The sequence below is a fragment of the Falco naumanni genome, chromosome 7, assembly GCF_017639655.2.
Source record: "Falco naumanni isolate bFalNau1 chromosome 7, bFalNau1.pat, whole genome shotgun sequence".
Taxonomy (NCBI): Eukaryota; Metazoa; Chordata; class Aves; order Falconiformes; family Falconidae; genus Falco; species Falco naumanni.
In genome coordinates, this window is record NC_054060.1 from 30087761 (window position 1) to 30109114 (window position 21354).

A 21354-nucleotide genomic window follows, 5' to 3' on the forward strand; every position below is an offset into this window, starting at 1 on the left:
TAACTATCCTTTGCTCATGTGGTAAAGACAGATGAACCATGGAAGCCCTCTCTCAAAAATCTAGTTTCTGTGGCAGGACTTCACAAAGTCAGGGACTTCCCTGCTTGCTCAGACATGGTTATGGTTGATGTGCTTCTGTTGGCTTGATACAGGAGAGAAAACTGAGGAGCCACACAGAGGGGTCTGACCTTTTGAGGTCAGCCCTTGTCAGGACTGGCAGATTTGGGAATATGTGTGCAGCAACTGCTTGTTTGTGATTGTTTGTACTGTGTTCAAGGAAAGGGGAAAAGGCTTTCTTTATCCTTCTGTAAATAAACAAGATCACAGGAGAAATACACTACATTCATATTAGCAGTTTCTCTTCCAAATAGGAAAGTTGTAACAGGTGACAGTATACTTACAGCCTGTTCTTTGAACCTTTAAATGCTCTCTCTCACAAAAGCATTTTTTCTCTTCAATGGAAGAAGAACCAGGGTAAGAACATCTCCTCATTCTGCAAATTGCGGTTTGGTTTCTTTGATTCAAGCTGTAAAAATCTCACTACAAAATTTCACAATTTAGTCTGAGCCACAGGAGCTGTAACTGGTACATGGTGCTTCCAGTGCAGTTTGTTAACAAGATGAAGGCCTTAGTCCCAGCCAGAGCAGGAATACATATCACAAACATTTGGAAGACTTGCTTAAGGAAATCCAGACTGACAACCTCTCTTCCTACTGCAAATCACTGTCTGGTCTAATTTCCAGTTTGACTGCTGCTCTCTTTCCCCCAGCACACCTGCAGGTAAAAAGTCATCACAAGCAACACGCCTGTCCCCAGGTGAGAAGCAGGCAGGGTGATGGTGCCAGCTGTCTGTACAAAGAAGCTGCTGTTGGTCCTTCTTGGCTGGAAGGACGGTTAGTTGGTAGGTGCAGCTTTGGCTTTGAGAGGGCAAGGGAGACAAGCTACAGAACAAACAGGAGGAATAAGAAGCATCTTCAGAGCTCTGTCAGATGTTCATGGAGTGACTTGTCTATTTGAGAGGGGAAAGAAGACGGACTCAAAAAATTTCCCCCCCCCAGGCAGGGAGGGGACACTGGCGGGGTCAAGAAACACAATGGCATCTTTCACCACTGCAGTATCCAGTGAGTCTCCACTTGCCTAGTAGTAACAAAGAGTCACATTCCTGAATGCATATAGGACTGTTAGCCCACTGGTCTCACGGGAGCTTAACACTACTAAAATGCCTGTGTGTGTCCAAGCAAAAATGGATAAAACCTGCTATTTGCTGATTAAATGCTGCTTTGGCCTGTCTGTCTTGCACAGAAAAATGTGCAGGGTCAGACTGCCTTGTTTTCCATGTAGATCAGGCACTGGCCCCTAACAGGACAGGAAGAACAGGACTGAACTGGAGGGACCAGGGACAAGGAACCTGCAAGACCTCCAGGTCCTGCCATGCAGCTCACAGAGATCTTGCTGAGCCCTGTAGCCCTGCTATGACATAGGTTACTGCTCCAAACCCACCCGCAACACAAGTAGAATGGGCATGAGCTTACTTTGCTTCTTTCCATGCCTCAAGACACTCAACTGCACATTATGGCCACACCACATCTAGATGGCTCCCTTTGCGACACTGCCACCCCTCTCCCAGCTATAAAACCTGAAACTCCCAAGGGCAAAGTTTCCTTAATTAATCATCAGGCAGTTGTTTTTTTCTCTGTCTTTTTTTCCATTTCTGAGTTGTGCCGCCTCCTGCCAACTTTCTGCTTGGCATGAATTTCTACAACAGAGCAATATAAGTTCTTCTGAAAATAGATACTTAAACTGGAAAGCCTGACACACCCTATATGGAGCCTGTGAGTGGCAGAACCATAATCAAAAGCCAGTCAAGACACCAGGCCATGCTAGCAGCATTCAATTAAGACTCTGAGCAAAGCAGCCCTAAGAGAAGAAAGTAAATGTGAACGCTATAAACACTGTTGCACAGAACCCCCCAGGCTCTTTTCATCACTGAGAGGCATTTGAGTTCGTACTCTTTATGGTAACCCTAGCTCAGGTGTTATTTCAATGTAGCTGGCACATTCAGAACTTCTTTAAAAATAAAAATTCATGGAAATGGCCAACCTGCTGTGATTTCCTGTTATGAAACTGCATGCAAAGCCTATGGGGAAAAAGCCAGTAGCCCTACGATACAAGTCTGAGCTCTGCCTCTCATTAGCAAGGGTGGGTTTTTCAGGATAAAATTCTCCTGGGCCAAATAACAGGAGACGGATAAATAAAGTTTGTCAACTGCCCTTTCTGACTCACTCTCTCCTGCTGGAAGGATGACTCACTGTCATGTGTAAAAGGCTGCCAGGTCTTGCTTACATGCTTAAACAAGCATGGGTTGTCTGTTAGATGTGTATTGCCTCAGAAGAAGTAGACACTTAACGCTGAGAAGGCAGCCCTGGAAAGGACTCTGCTGACTAAAGGATCTGAACTTCAAGGTATTTCTCAGTCCTTTCTGGAAAGTTCAAGGTGGTTGTTCAATTAGCACAGAAAACTTAGACCCAAAGCCATGGCTGAGGGCTTGGCTGAGGATCACAGTGTTTTAAACCAGGGCTCACTAGGACCATCAGATTTTGCCCAGGTGACTCCTGCAGAGTGAGCCAGACAGCATGTTCTAGGTGCAGACAGGAGTAACTCAGGCAATGCCTAGTCCAGAACTACCTTTTGACCAAGGAAAAGTGTGCCAAAAGCAGTCACTTGTTGCTCATTATTTCATGCCAAGAAGTACCTCCGTGGGGCTGCTCCCCTTAAGGAGACTGTGAGAAACCTGCATTAAATCTGGAGAGGGGCAGACATGGATGTTGAACATCACCTCTCAGTCTGAGTAACTCATTGACTGTTTTTGAGCAAAACCAGTAGCTGCTTAGCGCTTCCTCCTCTCTGCAGTGACACAGACCTTGGAGGTAAGTGATAGTGCACAAAAAGCTTGTTTGCATCCAGGAGCTTTGCTGCCTGTGTAAATGCATGCTCCACCCTTTGGTCTTCTCCTGTTGTCCCAGGCCCACCACAGGCCAAGTGTGCAACTGTGAAATCTCTGCCCCAGGCAGTGCAGTTCACAAATCCCAGTTATTAGCAAGTACCACGGTCGCCCTTGCCCTGCAGGGCTGATGTGGCAAAGGACACTTTCACTCATACTCTTTCTAAGGCTCCATGCAATGGCTGTTTGCTTGCCATGACAAAGCAACATGTTTTTGCAAGGACTAGTGTACTGGGATGTCAATCCATAGATCTGAGAGGGCGAGAGAGCCCAGTGTCACAGCTAGAGAGGCAAAGCTGTATCCATCCTTTAGCAAACAAAGGTCTCCTAATGCAGGAACTGAAAAATTTCTCCCAAGACCAAGAGAAGGGAGCTGTGCTGTAGCCTCCCTCAGCACCAGGTGTTAGGCAACATCTTGCTGCATCATTTGGTAGGGAAACGATGCTGCTGCAGGGCAATGATACCACAACTGCCGCTTGCATGTTCAGCCAGGTATGTACCATCCAGGAGTCACGCATGCAGCTGGGAAAGACAGCTGTACATGCTTTGGCCCAGCCAAGGTCTCAGAAAACCTGCAACTAAAGAACTGTCTCAAGGTCTCGTCACCATTTTTCAGACCAAATGTGCACTAACCTGCTTGCCCAAAATGGATGTATAGCCTATAAATGTTAATTTTTAATAAAGAGTGTACCATTCCACATCATGTATATGAGGAAGATATAGCAGTCTCACCTACAGTTCTAAATATAATTTTTATATTTCTCCTCCTTCGCAAGAGAATATGTGTTTCCATCCCACAAAATTTCAAAGGTGTTATTTTTAAATATTTTTGCTCTATACCAGAACAGATATCTAATGAAAAGCTTGAGAGAGAAACTGCAGGCCACAACAGCCTCATGCAATGGTTAAAGGACTGACCTGACACATGAAAACAAGCCTAGGCCACAATGCTACTTAGGCATTAATATAAGAGGTGCCAGTCTAAGTAAAGAGACTAAACGCTAGCTGTGAATCTGCAGTTCAAGTGTCTGTCTCAATAAGGCAGTGCAGGGCCATCCCACATAAGTGATCCAGTCCCTGGACAATTGGTTACTCTAGAAGTATATTTCTCATCATAATCATGCTGCAAAATTTCATTCTTTTAAAAACTGAACCACACATTGCAAGGGAAAATTGTATTATTTTTATCCAGCCTAGATACATTTTGCTGAAAATCTTCCAAGCCAGCACTAACATGTCAAATTTCTTCTCTTAACAATGATGGAAATATTACCTCTCTGGTTTTCTTCCCCTGTTTAATCATCCATTATTTTTTCATTGATCCTTATCGACTGTGACAAAGTCAGGATTTCATCCTAAATTTTCCTCCTGATGCTAATGATTAGCAGGTACATATAGTCTTACAGGTAAAATGATACTGTTTCTTGCCATGAATTCATTTTGTTTCAAGATACTGACATCCCAACTGCATATTTTAAGTTTGAACATCTAAGATCTGCTTTCCCAATCATGCAAACTCAATTATAAAAATAAATAAATAAATAAATATCATTAAAAAGATACAATCAAATGAAGACTTGGTAGATATTTTAAATAACAGCATTTCTCTTCGCTATACTTATTTCACAATGAGTCATAAATTACACTAGCTATATTGAAGAACAAAATGAGAAATGATGGAAATAATAAAAAAAAAGTAAAGGCAATATATTAAAGATGCCAGAGTAACTTCTTTCAAAAGAAAATTTCAGAAACTTTTAGACTGTAGTAAGTCGTGTCTCCTGGTTGCTTTGCTAATCCTTTAGAAAAAGAGGGTTGACATTAAAATCTATAATCAAATTCATCTGCAGGGGTCAAAGCACTTCCCCCAAAAAGTCAGTAAAATAATCTCAGAAATGGTGCAACAAAGGCATGGAGTTGAAGGAGGAATTGTTAGTGACAGAAACAAGCATTACAGTCCAGGTCTCCAATCACCCAGTCCAGGCCCTTGCGTGCTAAACTAACCCACCTCTAACAAACGAGTTAGGCTTCTTAAGATGCAATTTCAAAATTATTTTACTTAGCAATGTGAAACCATGCCACTCAACACAGATACCACTTCTGCTAGCTGCTCTGATTACAGTCACCTTCTGTCATTGCTCTTGAGAGCACAGTGCTCTGACTACAAAGCATTTCTCCACATGGAGAAACCATTCCTTAATTCTTTCTTCTTGTTCTTCCTCTTCCTCCTCTTCCTCCATCGTCCCAGCAGGCATGCTTATAAGAGATTTAACTCACTACAATGAGCTCTAATGATGCCCACCCTGTTAGAAAACATCCTTTTTTTCACTGCTTGACACAATGAAGCAAAGGAAAACAGGAGAAAGGGGGACAGACTTGTAATATTTCCTAGGTAAACCAGCAAGGAACCTTGCCTCCTTTAGCAGAAAATATCTGGTCTCCCCCAGGGAAAAACAAATAACCATGCCTATACCCCTCAGCACCTTGCACAGCATGTCATGTTTCTATCTGGAGCACACAACACAAATTGCATACATCCAAGTGAAGCTCAGCGCTCCCTGGAAAATTTGGCCCTATTGCATATGAATTACATGACTTCCTGCATAAGCTATAAAGTCAAGATGCTCAGGATGCACCCAGCTTCCAAAGCATGCACAAAACAGTTACATGTGCATTTGTAGTAAATTCCACACTCTCAAGAAATATCATGGCTGCATGGGAAATGGAATTCCTCTCATATAGTATACCCAGGCTTGAAAGATTTTGGTTTTATCATGAATCAGAAGAAAAGGTTCTATTTCTATTATAATCAAAATTATATTTTAAAAGTACAATGTAGTTCATAAAATCAGTTTTTTTGGAATAAAGTACATCAGTAATATCTGATCAGAACACTATTAAAAAATTAAAAGTCAAGAAGTAAGAAATCAGAATGAATCATGAGAGGGGAGAAAAAATAAACATCTATTTTGATTTTGAGAGGGTTTGATTAACTTATGTTAAAATTTATTTTAAAGCATAGTTCCTTTCCCCAGAAAACTTTCGAGTTTAAACAAAGCACTGTGATGGACAGTAGCTGCTTTGCCATCAGTTAACCAAGAGTATCACCTCTGCAAGTTCCAGGCTCTCTCAGGACATACTCTCCTGTTCCTTTCTAAGTCTCATAAGTCAGGCCAAATCCTGAGTCCAATGGCCCCTCTCCCAGTGAGGAAGAGCTAGCTGTTGGACATCCTTCCTCATAGCACTACCAAATTTATTTAGGCAAAGGAACAGCCCCTTACTTGGTAGTGAATGATTCTGAGGAGTCCAGCAGGCCATCACATATGCCAGGTCGAGGGTTTCTGCCCCAACAGCAGTGGTTCTAGGAGAGGTACTGAGCACTGTCCTTCAGTGAGGGCAGCAGTGTGCTGAGCACTGGTGAGCGCTGGTGAACCATGCTGTTTATGGAAGGATGCTTGGCATGGACATTTCTTGGTGGAAACCAAATGCAGGTGTTACCTCAGTGTATTCGGACAGATCAGGTTTCCTAAGGACTCACCAATGTGTCAAACGTGTGTCTCAGATATGGCAAACACACTGTATTTGCATTAGCAGTCCACTCTCCTGGTTTCTGCAAGTCAGCATTGTTCCTGTCTCTTAAGGCAGGATTGAACACGTCAGAGCAAAGAAGCCTGCCAATTTCTTCCTGAATCACTTGGAAGTGCCTCTGTTTGAACACAAGACAAGCCACATAGCTGCAGAAGTTGTAGAGGCCCTAAACTGAAAACACAGGTCCCCTTTTTACTGGGAAAAGGCCCAGAGTCCTGCTGCATCCCAGAGTGCAGGTTGGTGTCACTCCACTAAAATGCCATTTGGCATCAAACTTCACCATGCGTGCATCAGTGAAGATTTTAAGACCGTTTTTTTAAAGGTGTGCAGACAGATGAGGCTAGAAATGGAGTTAGCTCAGATGGATTTCATCTTGCTCAACTCTGACCAATTTGGCTTAGTCTTGCTGCTAGAAACTGAGGAATACGCTGAGATCACCACCCAGATTCCCTCAATAATCAATGGAAAGAGACTGATGGTGAGTCATTCTGGGGGGGTTCCTCTCACACACACCTATCTCAAGAGGCAGCAATTCACCCTCTGGCTGAGCTGCTCTTTTCTGCACTGGCTGTCAAGGCAGCCCAAGGGCATGGTCTGACTGGGCTACTGTCTGGGCTGCTGCAGGCAGACAAGATGATCCCCACCCTCAGTGACGACAGTACAACCACAGAAAATATTGCTACCAAAAATGAACTCATTGCCTCTCACCTCCGCATGTCTGCTTGCTGATTAAAAAAACAAAATCTAGCTCTTCACTCCTATTTAACATTTGTGATCCCTGGCACAAGCTGAATCAACTCTCAATAAATCAAATCTCTGCTAAGCCTGTTCTTGAAAAGATGGCATTGTTGGGACTGCTGTGCATCCTTGGAATTCAATCCACAGACCCCTTATTTTAAGGAAAGGCTTCCTAGTTTATGAATTACAAAGCATAATTTGGGCCCAGCTGTTTTGTATTAATTTGCTGAATCCCTGCTGCATAGCTGAGTCTCATAAATAGCTGATGGACCTGTACGTGGCAGGCCAGAATAGCTTATTGGCATCTAGAAATGTCGCCAAGGGCAACAGAAATAAAAGAAGGTTGTAAAATTTCTTACCTACAGAGATGAAACTGAGGCCGATCATGAAAAGAAACCTACAGACCAGCCTTCCCAGAGGGACCTCAGGCTGTGGTGGGAACTGCCTGGGGTCCAAGAGCCAAGAGAGACTGAAACCCCTCAGCTGAGGGCTCAAGGGAAAAAGGCTTGGGGTGAAGGGCAAAGAGATAGTATTTTACAGGGACATCCAGGCCCTAGAGGTAAAGCTTTATTCTAGGTGTTCTGCCCTACAAGTAAACTACGGAGGGAACTGAAAAGCAAAGGATTTGGATGTGGGACATGCTCTGGGCTGACACTCAGTCACACTCTCCATTTATCTTTGCGTCTTTCTTACCTCAAAGAAGTTCTGATCTTTCTGCAACATTGTTTTTCTCCTAAGGCAGTGAACAAGAGCACAAAATTAATAGCAGCAGTCGTCCTTTCAGTTCTCTGAACAGAGCATTGAATATGAGTCATGGGGCTATGCCAAGCTGGCATTTCACCAAGGCAATAAAGTTGTTGCTGGTCTATCCTCATTACCAGCATGTGGAGACCCACTGTCCAAGAGAAAGGCAGGACTTCTGCATTGCCTCAGAAGGAGAAAATGCAAAATATTGTATGGCTCCATCAATTAAATCTGACAGAGAACAAAGCTGAATGTGATGAGTGGGTGAGGTTCCCCTGCTATGTTATCTAGACTGAGCAGTCTGCATGGGCCTCTCAAAAGTGGTCAGCACTGATCTAACCCAGTTCCCACTGAAGTCAATAAAAAAATCTCCTCCTGACATCACTGGAAAAGCAACAAGCAGAGTTACCGAGGGCACAAAGCCAGGGCAATGCTGAGACAATAAACTTGAAAACCAGGAAGGAGATGCCTGATGTATCTCCAAGAAGAAATGTAAAACAGGCCCAAGAATGACAAAAGGCCTTTGTTTAAGCAGCAGCGATTTGCCCAGTGGAAGCCTGAGAGATGCTCTTGCCACTCAGTTCAGCCTGGGGATTCTCACACAAAGCCAAATGACTGTCTATCATGGAAATGGCCATTAAAGCAGAGGGTGATGAACACATCCCAGCAGCCACTCAGTTCTCTTGGAGATGGCACAACTCACCTTGATGGAAATGAAAGCAAATTTTCCCTGCTAGCCTACAGATCCCCACGGATCTGGCTTGGTCCTGCCAGATGTACAGGGAAGCCTGTCTCTGCATCAGCTCACCAACTCCTGATGTGTCCCTTATCTTCCTGGTAACATCAAGTGTTCCACACATCTAGGGTATCCCCAGCTGTCATGACCCCAGAAATGTCAATGCAGAGCAGATCATGAAGATAAAACCTTTTAGCCCTATCACTCTATTTGCCAACTGCTGACTTTAATTTATTGATTTTTTGATCAAGAAGACCATGTATCTCCCTACCTGGCTCCCACCAGCCATAATCCTGCTGACACGTCATATATTGTGCAAGGGAAAAAACCTTGACTGTGCAAGTTTGGCACGGCCATTTGCCAAAGCAGAACTCCCAGAACAACTCTGAAGCTTTTGATTCCTTATGATTTCTGGTAAAGCACAGTATTCTGTCTTCATTCAGAGTACCAGAGCGGAGAAACCTAAAGTGACCTCAGCTTCACCTTTCAACATTATATGGCTCATGCAGAGTCTGAGAACTAGTCCCTAGTTTAGCAGATAAACTTATGTATAGAATCATAGCATCATTTAGGTTGGAAAAGACCTTTAAGATCATCAAGTCCAACTGTTAACCCAGGACTGGCAAGTCCACCACTAAACTATATCCATGTACAGGACAGCAACAGAAAATAATGCTAATAATTAGAGTAAGGCCGGGGATCTCTACCTTTCTTTCTCCAAGTGCTTTCTTCCCTGAGGTGAGGTATTAAGCTAAGAGACCTGCTTGAAGTAAAGTTTCCTAAAATAAGTGTTGAACTAGGAGGCACCTCCCACGTCTAGGGCACAGTTGCTAATTACCTAGGAAAATACAGAAAGGGTTGGGAAAACATCAAACTTGCAAGAAGCTTCAGGACAGGACTTGTAAGAAATGTGAAAGAGTGAGCAAAAAGCGTCATACCTTCTAGTAATGTAGTAATATTGATTTCTTAGGGCTCTGAGTGGGACAGGATGAGTTCATGCATAAAAGGGGACAGCACAGCCAAGGGCAGACCGTGCAGTAAGCGCGGGGTTTGGATGCAAGTTGATAGCAGCTTCAGACAAGAAGTACTGTTGTGCATAGGGGCACACGGTGAAGAAATGCTTCCTGTGACATTTAGCAGCTCCCTCTACTGCAGCTGTGACTCTAATTGCCCATGGATCAAGCTAGCTTCAAGATCAGTAAGGGCTGGCTCGACTGTGTTTGTGCCATTGATGCATACAGCTTTGGGAACTCTCTGTATTTTTCCCATTATGACAAATGCCCATAAGGAAACTGGCACCACAAAAAGGTTGCACAATCCCCATCAACTTAAAAGGAGAAAGCCAGACACACCTATTCCTTCCTCAGCGTTGGAGGCACAAAAGGACTAATTCTAACATACACAAATAACAGGTCTGGAACAACTCTCTCAAATTCCAGTCTGGGACAGTATCAAGATAGGATTTTAATGCTGCATTTTACAAATCATGTAAATTGTTAAGATGAAGATGTTCTCCACCTAAGCCTCCCTTTTTAAAATTTCAGAAAAAAACTTTACATGAAAAATCAATCATTTCATATGAACACATACACATTTGGCAGATTTGGCTGGGAAAGCAGTTTACCAACATAGTATAAGATTTCATTAAAATGTTGCTATGGTGAATTAGAGTGAAAAGCAAAAGCTTCAACACCATCATGAACCCATAGTTGGTTTGTAAGAAAATATAGTAAAACTGGGGGTGGTACATTATGTGTAGTTTCTCAGCTCTTTAATCTAAACATTTTGCAGGTTAAAAAAAACTCATCAAAAGTAACCTTCCCCACAGTTTCCATTTTGATGATGGATCTTTCCCATCCAAAACCATGTGCACTCAAAAAATTCCTAACCACCTTTTAGAATCAAGAGTGTTAATCAGTTCTGTCCCGTAGCTTTTGTATTTAGCAGTTCATATAATGGTCTGGGAGGATCCAGATAACATTTAAGGTTAAACTGAGTCAGCCTGGAAAAGATTATATTTATATAATTGCAGTATGGTATGGGAAGTGCCCTATACTATAACATGCTCAGCATTAGCCTAACTCTGAAGTCAGCTGTAGTCAGCTACCGCCACCCTGCTATGAGTAACTCCGTGAGGTCTTTCTTCATACAGTACCTTACATCATGAAGGCTTTAAGGCACAGCTCTTTTCTAGTCTTTCATAAAATCATAGCATGGTTTGGGTTGGAAGGGACCTTAAAAATCATCTAGTTCCAACCCCCTGCCCTGGGCAGGTACACCTTCCACTAGACCACTTGGTTGGTCCAAGCCCCATCCAACCTGGCCTTTGTGTTTTCACAGCCTGGACACCATCCCAACCCAAAGCCAGCCTCTGACCCCCACTGTAATGGAAATATTAAAGAACACAGTTTCTTTTTTCAGCTCTCTGCTCTCACTCCCATGTTGGAGATTTTTGGCTGCAAGACCTCTTGCTCCCCTCAGCCCTGCACATTCCACCCACCAGACAATACAAGTGAGTGAAGAGACAGTAGAGCTAACTAGCTGGGTATACAACAGGTTGTTTAATCTTTAATCCAGCTGCATCCAGTTCTTGGATTCAAGTTACTTTCTACTATAAGTTCCTCCAAGTCTCATTAAGTGCAGACATTAGGCCACCCAATAGAAATAATGAAATGCTGTCGTGACCCTCCCTGTCCAACCAGCAAGAAAGTTAAGAGGATGCCTCTGCTCAGCAGGAATCTGGGAGCAGGGATTTGGCAGAGAAAGCTGCTCCCAGGAGTGCTCAGTGAAATGCCTATGTGCCAGGATGCAGAAGGAACACATTCCTAATTCTCAAGGTCCAGCACCTTGTGGCATGGGGCATGCTAAAATGAAAGCCCTGTTGGGACAGCAATTTCAGCTCCCTTTTAACTCCATCATTTCACAGGTTACCTTCTCCTCTTAATTAGAAGGAAACCAAGGTTGCCCCACCCCAGACAGGAGCAAGGTTACCTGGAGATGTGTTGCAGGAAGGCAGGTGAATGTTTGTGACTCCTCTGGGGGACTGGCAGCAGTTTCACACCGAGTGACTGAAAAAAATGCCTGATACCATTCTGAGAAGATCCCATGGGACTGAGGTGCTGGGTGGGGACTGCCAGGAAAACGAAACATTGTGCAGGAACATACATGGCTGAGGAAAGAGTCCCTAACACTAGCACAGTGCATGATGTCTCTCCATCCACTGACCATTTTTTGTGGTGCTTAGTTGCCAGCTAGGGTTAAAATACAGCACCCTCACCTCCTGTTTAAACTCCCCTTTTCTTGTCCTCATCATTCCCTTGGTTCCTCTGCCTTTTCACTCTCCCATCCTCTCCTGCCTTCATCAGTTTCTTTTTTAATTCCCACTATGAGTCTTTCTCTCCTTTCAGTTCATTGCTGGGAGCATTGCATTTAAAGAGCAGTTGGTCTCCACCACTCTTGGAAAAAAAACATGCACCACCTTCCCTGCTCAGAGGTAGGAGTCCTCCTCTTCCAATGCCCAAGCAGACCTCTTCTTGTCTCTACCCCCTTCACTTGTTGGCCACTGGGAAGATGGTCTCCTTCACTTGCTGACCTAGTCTTACGCTATCTCAGACTTGGCATAACAGAAAATTTATGCAGGGATCAGTGGCAAGCAATAGGTACGTAACCATCTGCTTTCAAGATTTAGTTAAGTGGAAGTGGCAGGGGTGAGATCCATGGCTGGCACTGATTTTTGCCCTGCTGACTTTCATGTTGAACCCGTTAAAGTTTCTTGCTCTGTGTATCTAGCAAGGCCTCCACGTACCAGAGCTTTCCAGTCTGGTATCCAGAGCTCTGCTGCAACTCATTGTGCCCAAGTCAGCTGGCAACAGCTCACCAGAAGCACTTTTGGAGTCGGTTATGAGATGAGATAGAGCTGCAGGGAGATCAGGGCACTCTGAGACACTTCTCTGTCTCAGGTCCCTGAGCCCTGCCTGGCTCCTTGGTTCACAAGACGTTTATTACCCTAGGCCTTCACTTGTGCCACCTGGCAGAGGCTTTGGCCCTGGCTGCCGTAGCCCTTGACATAGCAAGAGTCCCCAGAAGGGACAGGCTTACTCTCCACCAGGCCTGTGGTGCTGCTGTGCCATGCCTCACCTGAGGACACAGTTACAGGTACACCCTGGCAAGGTGAACCCTGGCCACCCTAACTTCGCCAGCACATCATCCATGTCTTTCTTCTCTAAAAATATCATAGTCTTGCTTAAAACAAAATAGGAAAAAAAGTTTTTAGGAAAGGTGATCTGGACAGAAGGGATGCTAGGAAGACTGGCTGTTCCTGAGAAGTAACACAATTTTTGTGTTACTGATTACAAAATTGTGTTCAGGCACACAAACCACCATGCCGGGTGGCACCACTGTCAGGGGACCCTCCGCAGCCCGGCCGGGCTGAGGCACTTCCAGCGCAGCTCGGCAGCACTGGTGGGGCCGCAGGGCCTGGGCCCAGACAGCCTCTCTTGCCCCACACAGCTGTAAGCTGCATGCCCACAGCCCATCAGATTGCCATCTTTGATCCTGCATACTTGTGAGCCCTTTCTGCAGCCTGCATGAGAGCCCTGGAGGTGCATTTAAACATCTCCAGGCGCAGGCCCTGTCCTGGGGCGGCCTGGAGCGGCGGGCCTGGCTCACTCAGAGGCAGCACTTACTCCTCTGCAAAAAGGCACACGAGGTGCTTGTGGGACCGCCTCTAAACAGGAACGGCTGCCACCGCAAGCCTGTATTTTAAACCAGCTCAGATCAAACACTAAGGAAATGCCAAACCAAAGAGTTTTCTATTTCCTCTGCTTCCCCTGTAATCCACCCGGCTGTCTGCCAGGGCCTGGGAGTGCTGCTGGCCTCAAAGTTACCAGCCTCCTTTCACGCTCAGGAGAGCTGGTTTTATCTGACCTATCCCTGATGCCCTCCAGCCCTAAAGCTTCCTACACAACCCACCTTTAATAAATTAGGACAATTACTCTATGCTTCTCAAGGATAATTGCTAATAAAATTCAGCTGATTTTCCCCAAAAGAAATGAAAGGGATGGAAGCAGAAACAGAAAATAAAGGGGAAAGAAAATGCAGGACAGAAATAATAGCCCTTTTTCCATTCATGTCTCATCCACTGCTAGTGAGTTTTTGCTCTTAGAGTCACATATTTCAGAGGTGAATACTCCCAAGCTGTCTCCAGTGGGGGAATGCCTCATGCCCACTGTTTTGGAAAACTGTTTGGTTGTTTTTGAAGTTAGTTACAAGATCTTTCTGAACCTAGAAAACGCCAGAAGAGCCTCAGGCTTAGATTTACAAAGAATCAGCATGACATCAACAAAAGACAAAGGCGTAAAAAGTCAAAGATGTCCAGATTAATCCTGACCTTCTCTGACAGGAACCCCTTCCAATACTTTCTTTTCCAAAGGAAGTTTAATGCACAGAAGCAATGACTTCTGAAGGTAGGATGGTCTTAGGTCTTCTCTTAAGGCACTGTGGACACTGATGCTTCTACATGGTCTAGGTTCAAGACAGTTGAGGAGCTACTCAGGCCTGGCTCCCTGTGGACAAAAGGAGGCCCAAAAGATGAGTTAGGCATCTCTCATAGGCTGCCCAAATGGCAGGAACCCCAAAACACACAAACTAGGAGCAGGAATAACCAGCGCTGTGTTACTGGGTTATCACACAGGGTCTACGAGAATAGCAGCTCAGGGACTGCACAGCTGTTGGATGTGACTATCATGTGGGAACATGAGGCTGATAAAGGACTAGGCAGGTCACAAGCCCTGTCTCCAGTTTAACTGGGAGCAAATTATAGGTATTACTAACAAGAAACATGAAATGGTACAGGCGTGTCTTGCCTCCAGCCTGTCTCTACTCGTGGCACATAGCCAGTACTACAGAGGAAAGCAAAAAAGCCTCTGAACCTAAATTATATCTTGGAGGAAGGGGGAGGGAGTTTTCTTCCTGAGCAGGTCACCAGCAACAGCCCTGAGCGTGGGATTTATGTCAGATAAATATAGGAAAATAAATGGCTATGCAGTCTTCTTTCACATTCTCTCAAATATGTAAACATATCACAAATCTAAGGATTCTTATCACAAGTGTAATTTTATGTCATTATGATTCTATTATGTAGTTATAAAATCCCTTTCACAAGCTCACAGAACTCCACCTTCAGAAACAAAGTAGTTTTCTTGGCTGCCCCCACTACTTCCTAGTGGAAGACCATTCTAGAACTTTGCTCCACAGGAGGGAAAAGACAGTCCCTGCTACATTTGGTATGAAATACAGCACATACCAAGTTCAGAATTAGACCAGGTGGATAATAGATGAAATGGGAGGTCTTGAACGTGGAAAGAAGATGCAGTATCTGAAAGCTCTTCACACTGTGATTAATGCCTCCTGGCTCCTCCAAGTCAGCTAAGATGCTGAAACAATTAAGGATGAACTTCAACATTAAATAGGACCTAAAATTGCCTTTTGTCATTTTATTTCCCTTCCTTTTATTTATCCTTCAGTAGATCAATAGCCTGAATTCCTGCTTCTGCATGGTGTCTCTTCTTTAAGCTTCTCTGATGTTAACACTGTATGCAGGTTATCCTGACAACCAAGCCACTTCCCTTCAGGGGACGTAATGAATCTAAACGAAACAGTATTGTAGAAGTGGTAAGTCAGCATATGTTTCCCACCAAAAGGCAGGATTCACTCTGGGAGCACTGCATGCCAGAGCACACTGATATTTCTCTCCGGGCAGGATTTATCCAGTGCTTATAGCTGATACCTACTAACCAGAGCCCCCTTGATCCAGGAAACATAATCCTATATTGCAATAGGTCCCAACTCCTCTTTGCTTCAGTCTGTTTCTGTATTTGCCACATCACTAGATGTTATGAGCCACACTGAGGTGTCATGACCCATGGAGAGGCCTCCTTGTCCTTTACCAGCCAAGAATGAGCGGATCATTTCACAAATTGCAGCCCAGAGCACCTCAACTGCATCTGACCTTTGTGTATGAAACTATGCTGATGGTTTTCTTTATTTATGAATTATTCCTTGCACAAATAAAGAAACACCTGTCAACCTATGGATGTAAAACAAATCAATTCCTTAAGGCCAGCAATCCTCCAACAGTCTTTTCTTCAATCCAATCAGCCCCACTTTATATCAAGGCTTCATAAACTGTGAAGTAAGTAATCACTAAGTGTTTTAAGAAAATGGTTAATCAATTCTTAGAGACTATTATAGGCTCCAGAAAATCATTGAAGTTTCTTGCAATCGTGGTTTGTAACTCTGCAATGCTCTCTCCCGAGGCGTATAACCCTCTAACACAGCAGCTCCTAAACTCTTCCCCTGGCATCTCAACTTCCACTCTGCAAGGCAGCAAGCATGGTCACACACCCTTACTTGGGAACTGCTTTCCTAGCATATATTCCTCATGTTGTAACATGTTTCTAGCACCTAGAAATGAAGTCTTAAAGCAGCGTGACCCACAGCACAAATTAACACCCAGCAGACTGAGCTGCAACTATTTGCTGCTCCGTATTGCAAGCAGCAATGACTGGATGCTAATGTTATTACTGGAAAATGGCATTAAGGGATGGTAATTCAGTCAGAGCACTCACATAGATTTAACTAATGATTTATTCAAATTGCAGCATTACCTTACAGAGCCAAATTGTTTGGTGACCCCATTGCAGCAGGACTGGATACAGCCAGCATCTTGAAAGGGAGACTACAGGGCTCTATGCCATTTTAACAACAGTGCATGCTGCTAAGGGCAAGGATAGGGAAAAGTGGGGTTCAAACCCTCCCAGACAATCCATCTTTCTACATATTCAGAGGATCGTATGTCCTGTAGAGCACAGAGGACAAGGGGACAGGAGACACGAACAGTGAGACCCAAGGGGTTTTTCTCCTTAGAGAATCTCTAAGGAGACTCTCGCTAATTCTGACATGAAAGACTGCCCTGTGATTCCACATTTTCTGGGGAAGCTCTGTGTACTTCCACCCCTAAAGTCATGTACTCACGAAATTAAGGATCTGCATTCCTTTTCCATGGCAATTTTTTCCAGGTAAAAAGATAGGTAGAAGAGCAAGGCCATGAGGAACTCATCTAGTTTCTCATTCCTAAATGGAAGTTAGAAAGATCACTGTGAAGTCTATGGATTTACAGATATAGACACCACCACACCATTATGAAAAAGAACAAAGTCTCTGCTCAAGGGCCTGCATTACACCGAATACTAGCTGTATGGCTGAGACCTATTCGTAGCAAGCACTCCACCCTACACTAAGACTTTGAAGGCTTTTACAGAATTACTAACAGGGTCCAATAAACACACTGAGGAGTAGATTGAATTGAATATTACCAGACATAATTCCAAGAAGCATGTTTTCTGCACTGAACGTACTAGAAGAGTGGCATTCACTTTCAAAGGAAAAGAAGGACAACTCAGACACCTCTCCCCTTCTGAAAAGACAGCATGGCAAAGGCTCAATAAGGTCTAAAAGGCAATGCAGCCGCTGTATGGCCCTGGTGATCTCAGGGATATGCCTCTGAGTTATAATGCTCCACCTACTGCCTCCTCACTTTTAGCCTATAGAGAAGTACTGCTGAGAAGTGACAGTACAAATAAAGAGCCCTGTAGCTCTGACAGGAATAGCAGCAGCACAGGAAGGCAGCCCAGATTTCCAGTCACGTTAGCATTCCTGGTGCACCCAGTGCTGCAGATGCGCTGGCTAACATGGAATTTAATTTTGAGTAAAATGGGTAACAACCTTTGGATTTTTAGGCCCAAGTTCTTGGCTTCCTTTAGGTAACAGAGTGGAAGGCTTTCAAACAGATGATAGGATTATTTCTCCACGCGTGTCGAGGACAGCATCCATTTGGTATTGTTTCCCACTGAACCTCACAGATGAGAGATTTTAAACCTCTGATGTTTCATATTCTACTTCTCATACACCCTGGTCCCTCCGCTACCATCTACATGTACCTAATTCTCAAAACAAACTCTAAATGACATACCTCATAACTGCTGCAAATGATAACATGTGACTCATTTGCTTCTTTCAAAAGCAAAGCAGCACCTGAAAATATACAGAGGAGAAAACAAGTATTTTCTACAAAAAATTGCTAGTGTTAGTAGTAATAGCTTTCTAACTCGCATGGGTGATGCCTTGCTGATACGAAACACGAGCAATTACTCACATTTGACATCATCCAACACCTCATATTCATGCTGTACCCACTTGGACAGCCTATGCAATTTTCCTTCTATGTCAGCCAGCCTTCTTTCAGGGAGCATTGCACTGCAGTCATCTTGGAAGATGCTAGTGGTTCACCCAATACATAACATTTAAGGACACAGAGTTAATTCTAGTTTAAGAATTAGGATTATCAACCTGGTATGTACTCTCTTCATTGCACTCACTTTCAAAGGGATAGGCAGTGAAATGTGTTTGGCAGGTATCCTGAACTAACTTTCAACTATTATAACCACAAAACAGGCTGGAGATGTTGAGAGAAATAGGACATTTCACCTCTAAGGTTGCGTCTGAAGTTGCTCTTTTAGTTGCTAATATAATAAATTGCTACGGTTTTATTTAGATCAAAGACGTTTTAAGTAATGGATGAAAGTCAGCTATACCATGTTGTGAATTTATAAAATTAATAATAATAATAATCATACTTTAATCTTTGAAGTGCCTTACACAGATGAATTAATTACCTCACAATACTCTTTAGAGCAGATGAGAATTATTACCTCGTTCTGAGAGATCTGGAAACAGCAACAAAGACGCTGAATGACTTTACCAAAGTCATAGCAGGCTAGTGCCTGAGCTAGCATTCAACACCAGGCATGTCTGGCTCTGTTTTTACATTCAGACCACTCATCCACCCTGTTGAAATGACAGCTGGCTTCCTGTTTCACATGCTTTGTTCAGGCATGATCCTCAGACAATGGAGGAAAATATTTCCACCCAAATGATCTCGTTTCTTTTTCAGCTATGCTAGTCAAATTGAAATAACCTCTTTAATGTCTTGACACGCATTTCCTGAAAGTGAGTATTTTTTCCTGCCTTCAAGTTTTCCTTTGCTGTGGGACTGGAGCTGAAATACAGAGTATGAGCATGCAGTAATATGAGTTTCAGTTACTAGCAGTAGTACAAAGAGGTCAATATCCCATGATACAAAAGCGTATCTATTTTGGCCTCTAATTGGCACTAAACAAAACATCTGGGTTGTGGTGAGGTCAATATGAGACATTGCTTTCAAGAACACAGAAGCAAAGAGTAAAGGGACTTCCTCAGGTCCTCCTGCTCTGTCTCCTGCTGCCATACGCACTGCACCAGGTAAACCCTTTCAAGCAGTGTCTCAAGTGGCTTTAGAAAGATTTTAAATGTAAACTGTTCCATTCCAGAGCTTTTTGGGGGAATTGTTGAGGGCAGAGACAGGCAGAGGTCACCAGGGAGCTCACACCTCTCCCTGGAGAGCTACCTGGCAGAGTCAGCAGCGTTCCCAAGCCCAACAGAGAAGTTGGTCGGAGCTGCTGAGACACAGACCATGAAAGGTGCCTGCAGTAGCCATGTGACCAGCAGAGAGATGAGCAGCCTGGCTCCACTGTGACAAAGGCTTGGAAAATGCCCAGAAGGGCAGGAGGCAGCAACGGGCAGCGTGTGGCTGACCCACTGCTGCCGTGCTCCACCACGCTCCCTGCCCTGCACTGGAGAAGTCAGCAGCAGGGATATGGTTTGAGTGTTGGGTTTTTTTGCACCAGTGGTTTCAATGGCTTGATACAGTCTTAATCCACAGCTGCCACAGAGATTCAAAGAACATTTACATGCACTTTGTTCCCTGCAGAGCTGCGGTTTCCCCAAAGTTCTACAGTCCTCTGGTGCTCACCATTGCACAGGGTCATATGTAACACCAGCAACAGGGAACATCACCCTGTGGACCTCCACCTATAGATTACCTGGGGTGGCATTTGGCCCCCGTATTCAGCACTGCTGCCCCAGCGCATGGTGCACATTTCTGACGTGGCAGGACTCACCACACACTTTCAGCCACCCCTCTGTAGTGGGTTTAGCTTGAGAACAGTATGGAGTAAATGCATATTTCTGATTTTCTCCATTAACATGATGCCACACAACAGCAGTTAAGGAGCTCCAGTCTCAGTTGAAAAAAAAATAATTAAGAATTTGTCCTGCAGTTGATATTTGGGTAAAACAATATTAGGTTCCGATTTTACCTTACTTGGAACTGCTGTATGAAGGCCTAAACCTGCATAATTTGAAGGTAAACATCATTCTTTTTTTTTTTGCAAAATTTTTTGTGTTTGTATCACCTTTCCAGTACCACACACCTGTAGTTAGTTTTATCGTCTTCAAGAAAACAGCATATAAAGTTCATGTCATAAATCTATGCTCAAGTTCTCAGCCTAACAAAGAATTTATAATGCAAGCACTGTGGATATGGGCCCACTTTCTATCTTTCATCAGGCTGCTTTTCACCCAGGTTTTGTTTGTTGTTTGAACAGAAGTTGTCTGAAATTAAAGGTTGCCAGCCTAAGAAAGAAAAATGTGTAACCGTCCTTTTTTATGTCTTTCAGGTTATGAATAAATAATTTAAAGTTTGCTAAGGAACATCGATTGACTGCCAGTGAATCAATAAAGACTAAGAAATCAAATGGATCCATGCATTAAACAACATATGGCTTTTATTTGGTTTTTTTAATAATATTTATGTAATTGTAGTGACTAAGTATCAGGAGAAAGGAAACCTTTGTTTAAAAATGGAATACATTATGCACTTTCCTGATATCCTGAGAACTTTAAATATACGCCAGCTAAACTATTCAGAGGATACTGGACAAAACTACTAGTAACAGCATTTTACAGTATCTATGTATTTTTTAAAAATCCATACCAAAAAACAAATCCCTGGAAATAAATAAGAACTATTAGTCCTTTCTTGATTAGTGAGAGAGACATGCAAACCCTTCACTACTATTTGCAGGTCACCTTTAAAGCAAAATTGCCCTTATTGCTGAAATCCTTCTGCCTATAAATTTAAACCGAGTGCAACTTCAAGGCTTTCTATGACTTTTTGCTAGGTACCAGCCAGCCAACCAGCCACAAGGCTCTCACAAACTCTTGCTCAACTTAATTTGGTAGTAGAGCACTGGATATGGGACACTGGAATAATTTCATGTCAGCAGCCAGCAGCCTATGCAATGGTTAGATCACAGAGATGAATATTAGGAAACCATGGCTCTAATCCTTTGACAAAAAGTGGTTATTTCAACCTGTCTGTTCTAGTTTTCGGCTCCAGCTTTCTAATACTGGTTTACAACTCACTGATGAAAAGGGCCATGCAAATGCTGTACCTTTTTGTTACACACAAGGGATTATAAGCTGTGAAGGCAAAATAGAAAAGGTGGTAATATGGCACAGCAAGGCCTACCAACACATCACAGGAAGGAGAAAATACAGTTCATGTGTCTTCAAAACACATCTCAGCTGCTTCTCACTAATACAAATG

General features: G+C 43.5%; 1 protein-coding gene across 1 annotated transcript; it reads right to left on the bottom strand.

Annotated features, from left to right (window-relative positions):
• Positions 1 to 5133: 5133 nt before the first annotated feature.
• Positions 5134 to 20309, bottom strand: PPP1R36 (protein phosphatase 1 regulatory subunit 36). Its single transcript, XM_040600298.1, is given in 12 exon segments — positions 5134 to 5273; positions 5276 to 5304; positions 6367 to 6478; positions 6566 to 6755; positions 8021 to 8060; positions 12906 to 13049; positions 16842 to 16940; positions 17839 to 17862; positions 17864 to 17900; positions 18022 to 18143; positions 18844 to 18924; positions 20116 to 20309. Coding segments are annotated over 12 exon segments (1212 nt in total).
• Between the last annotated feature and the right edge of the window lie 1045 nt (positions 20310 to 21354).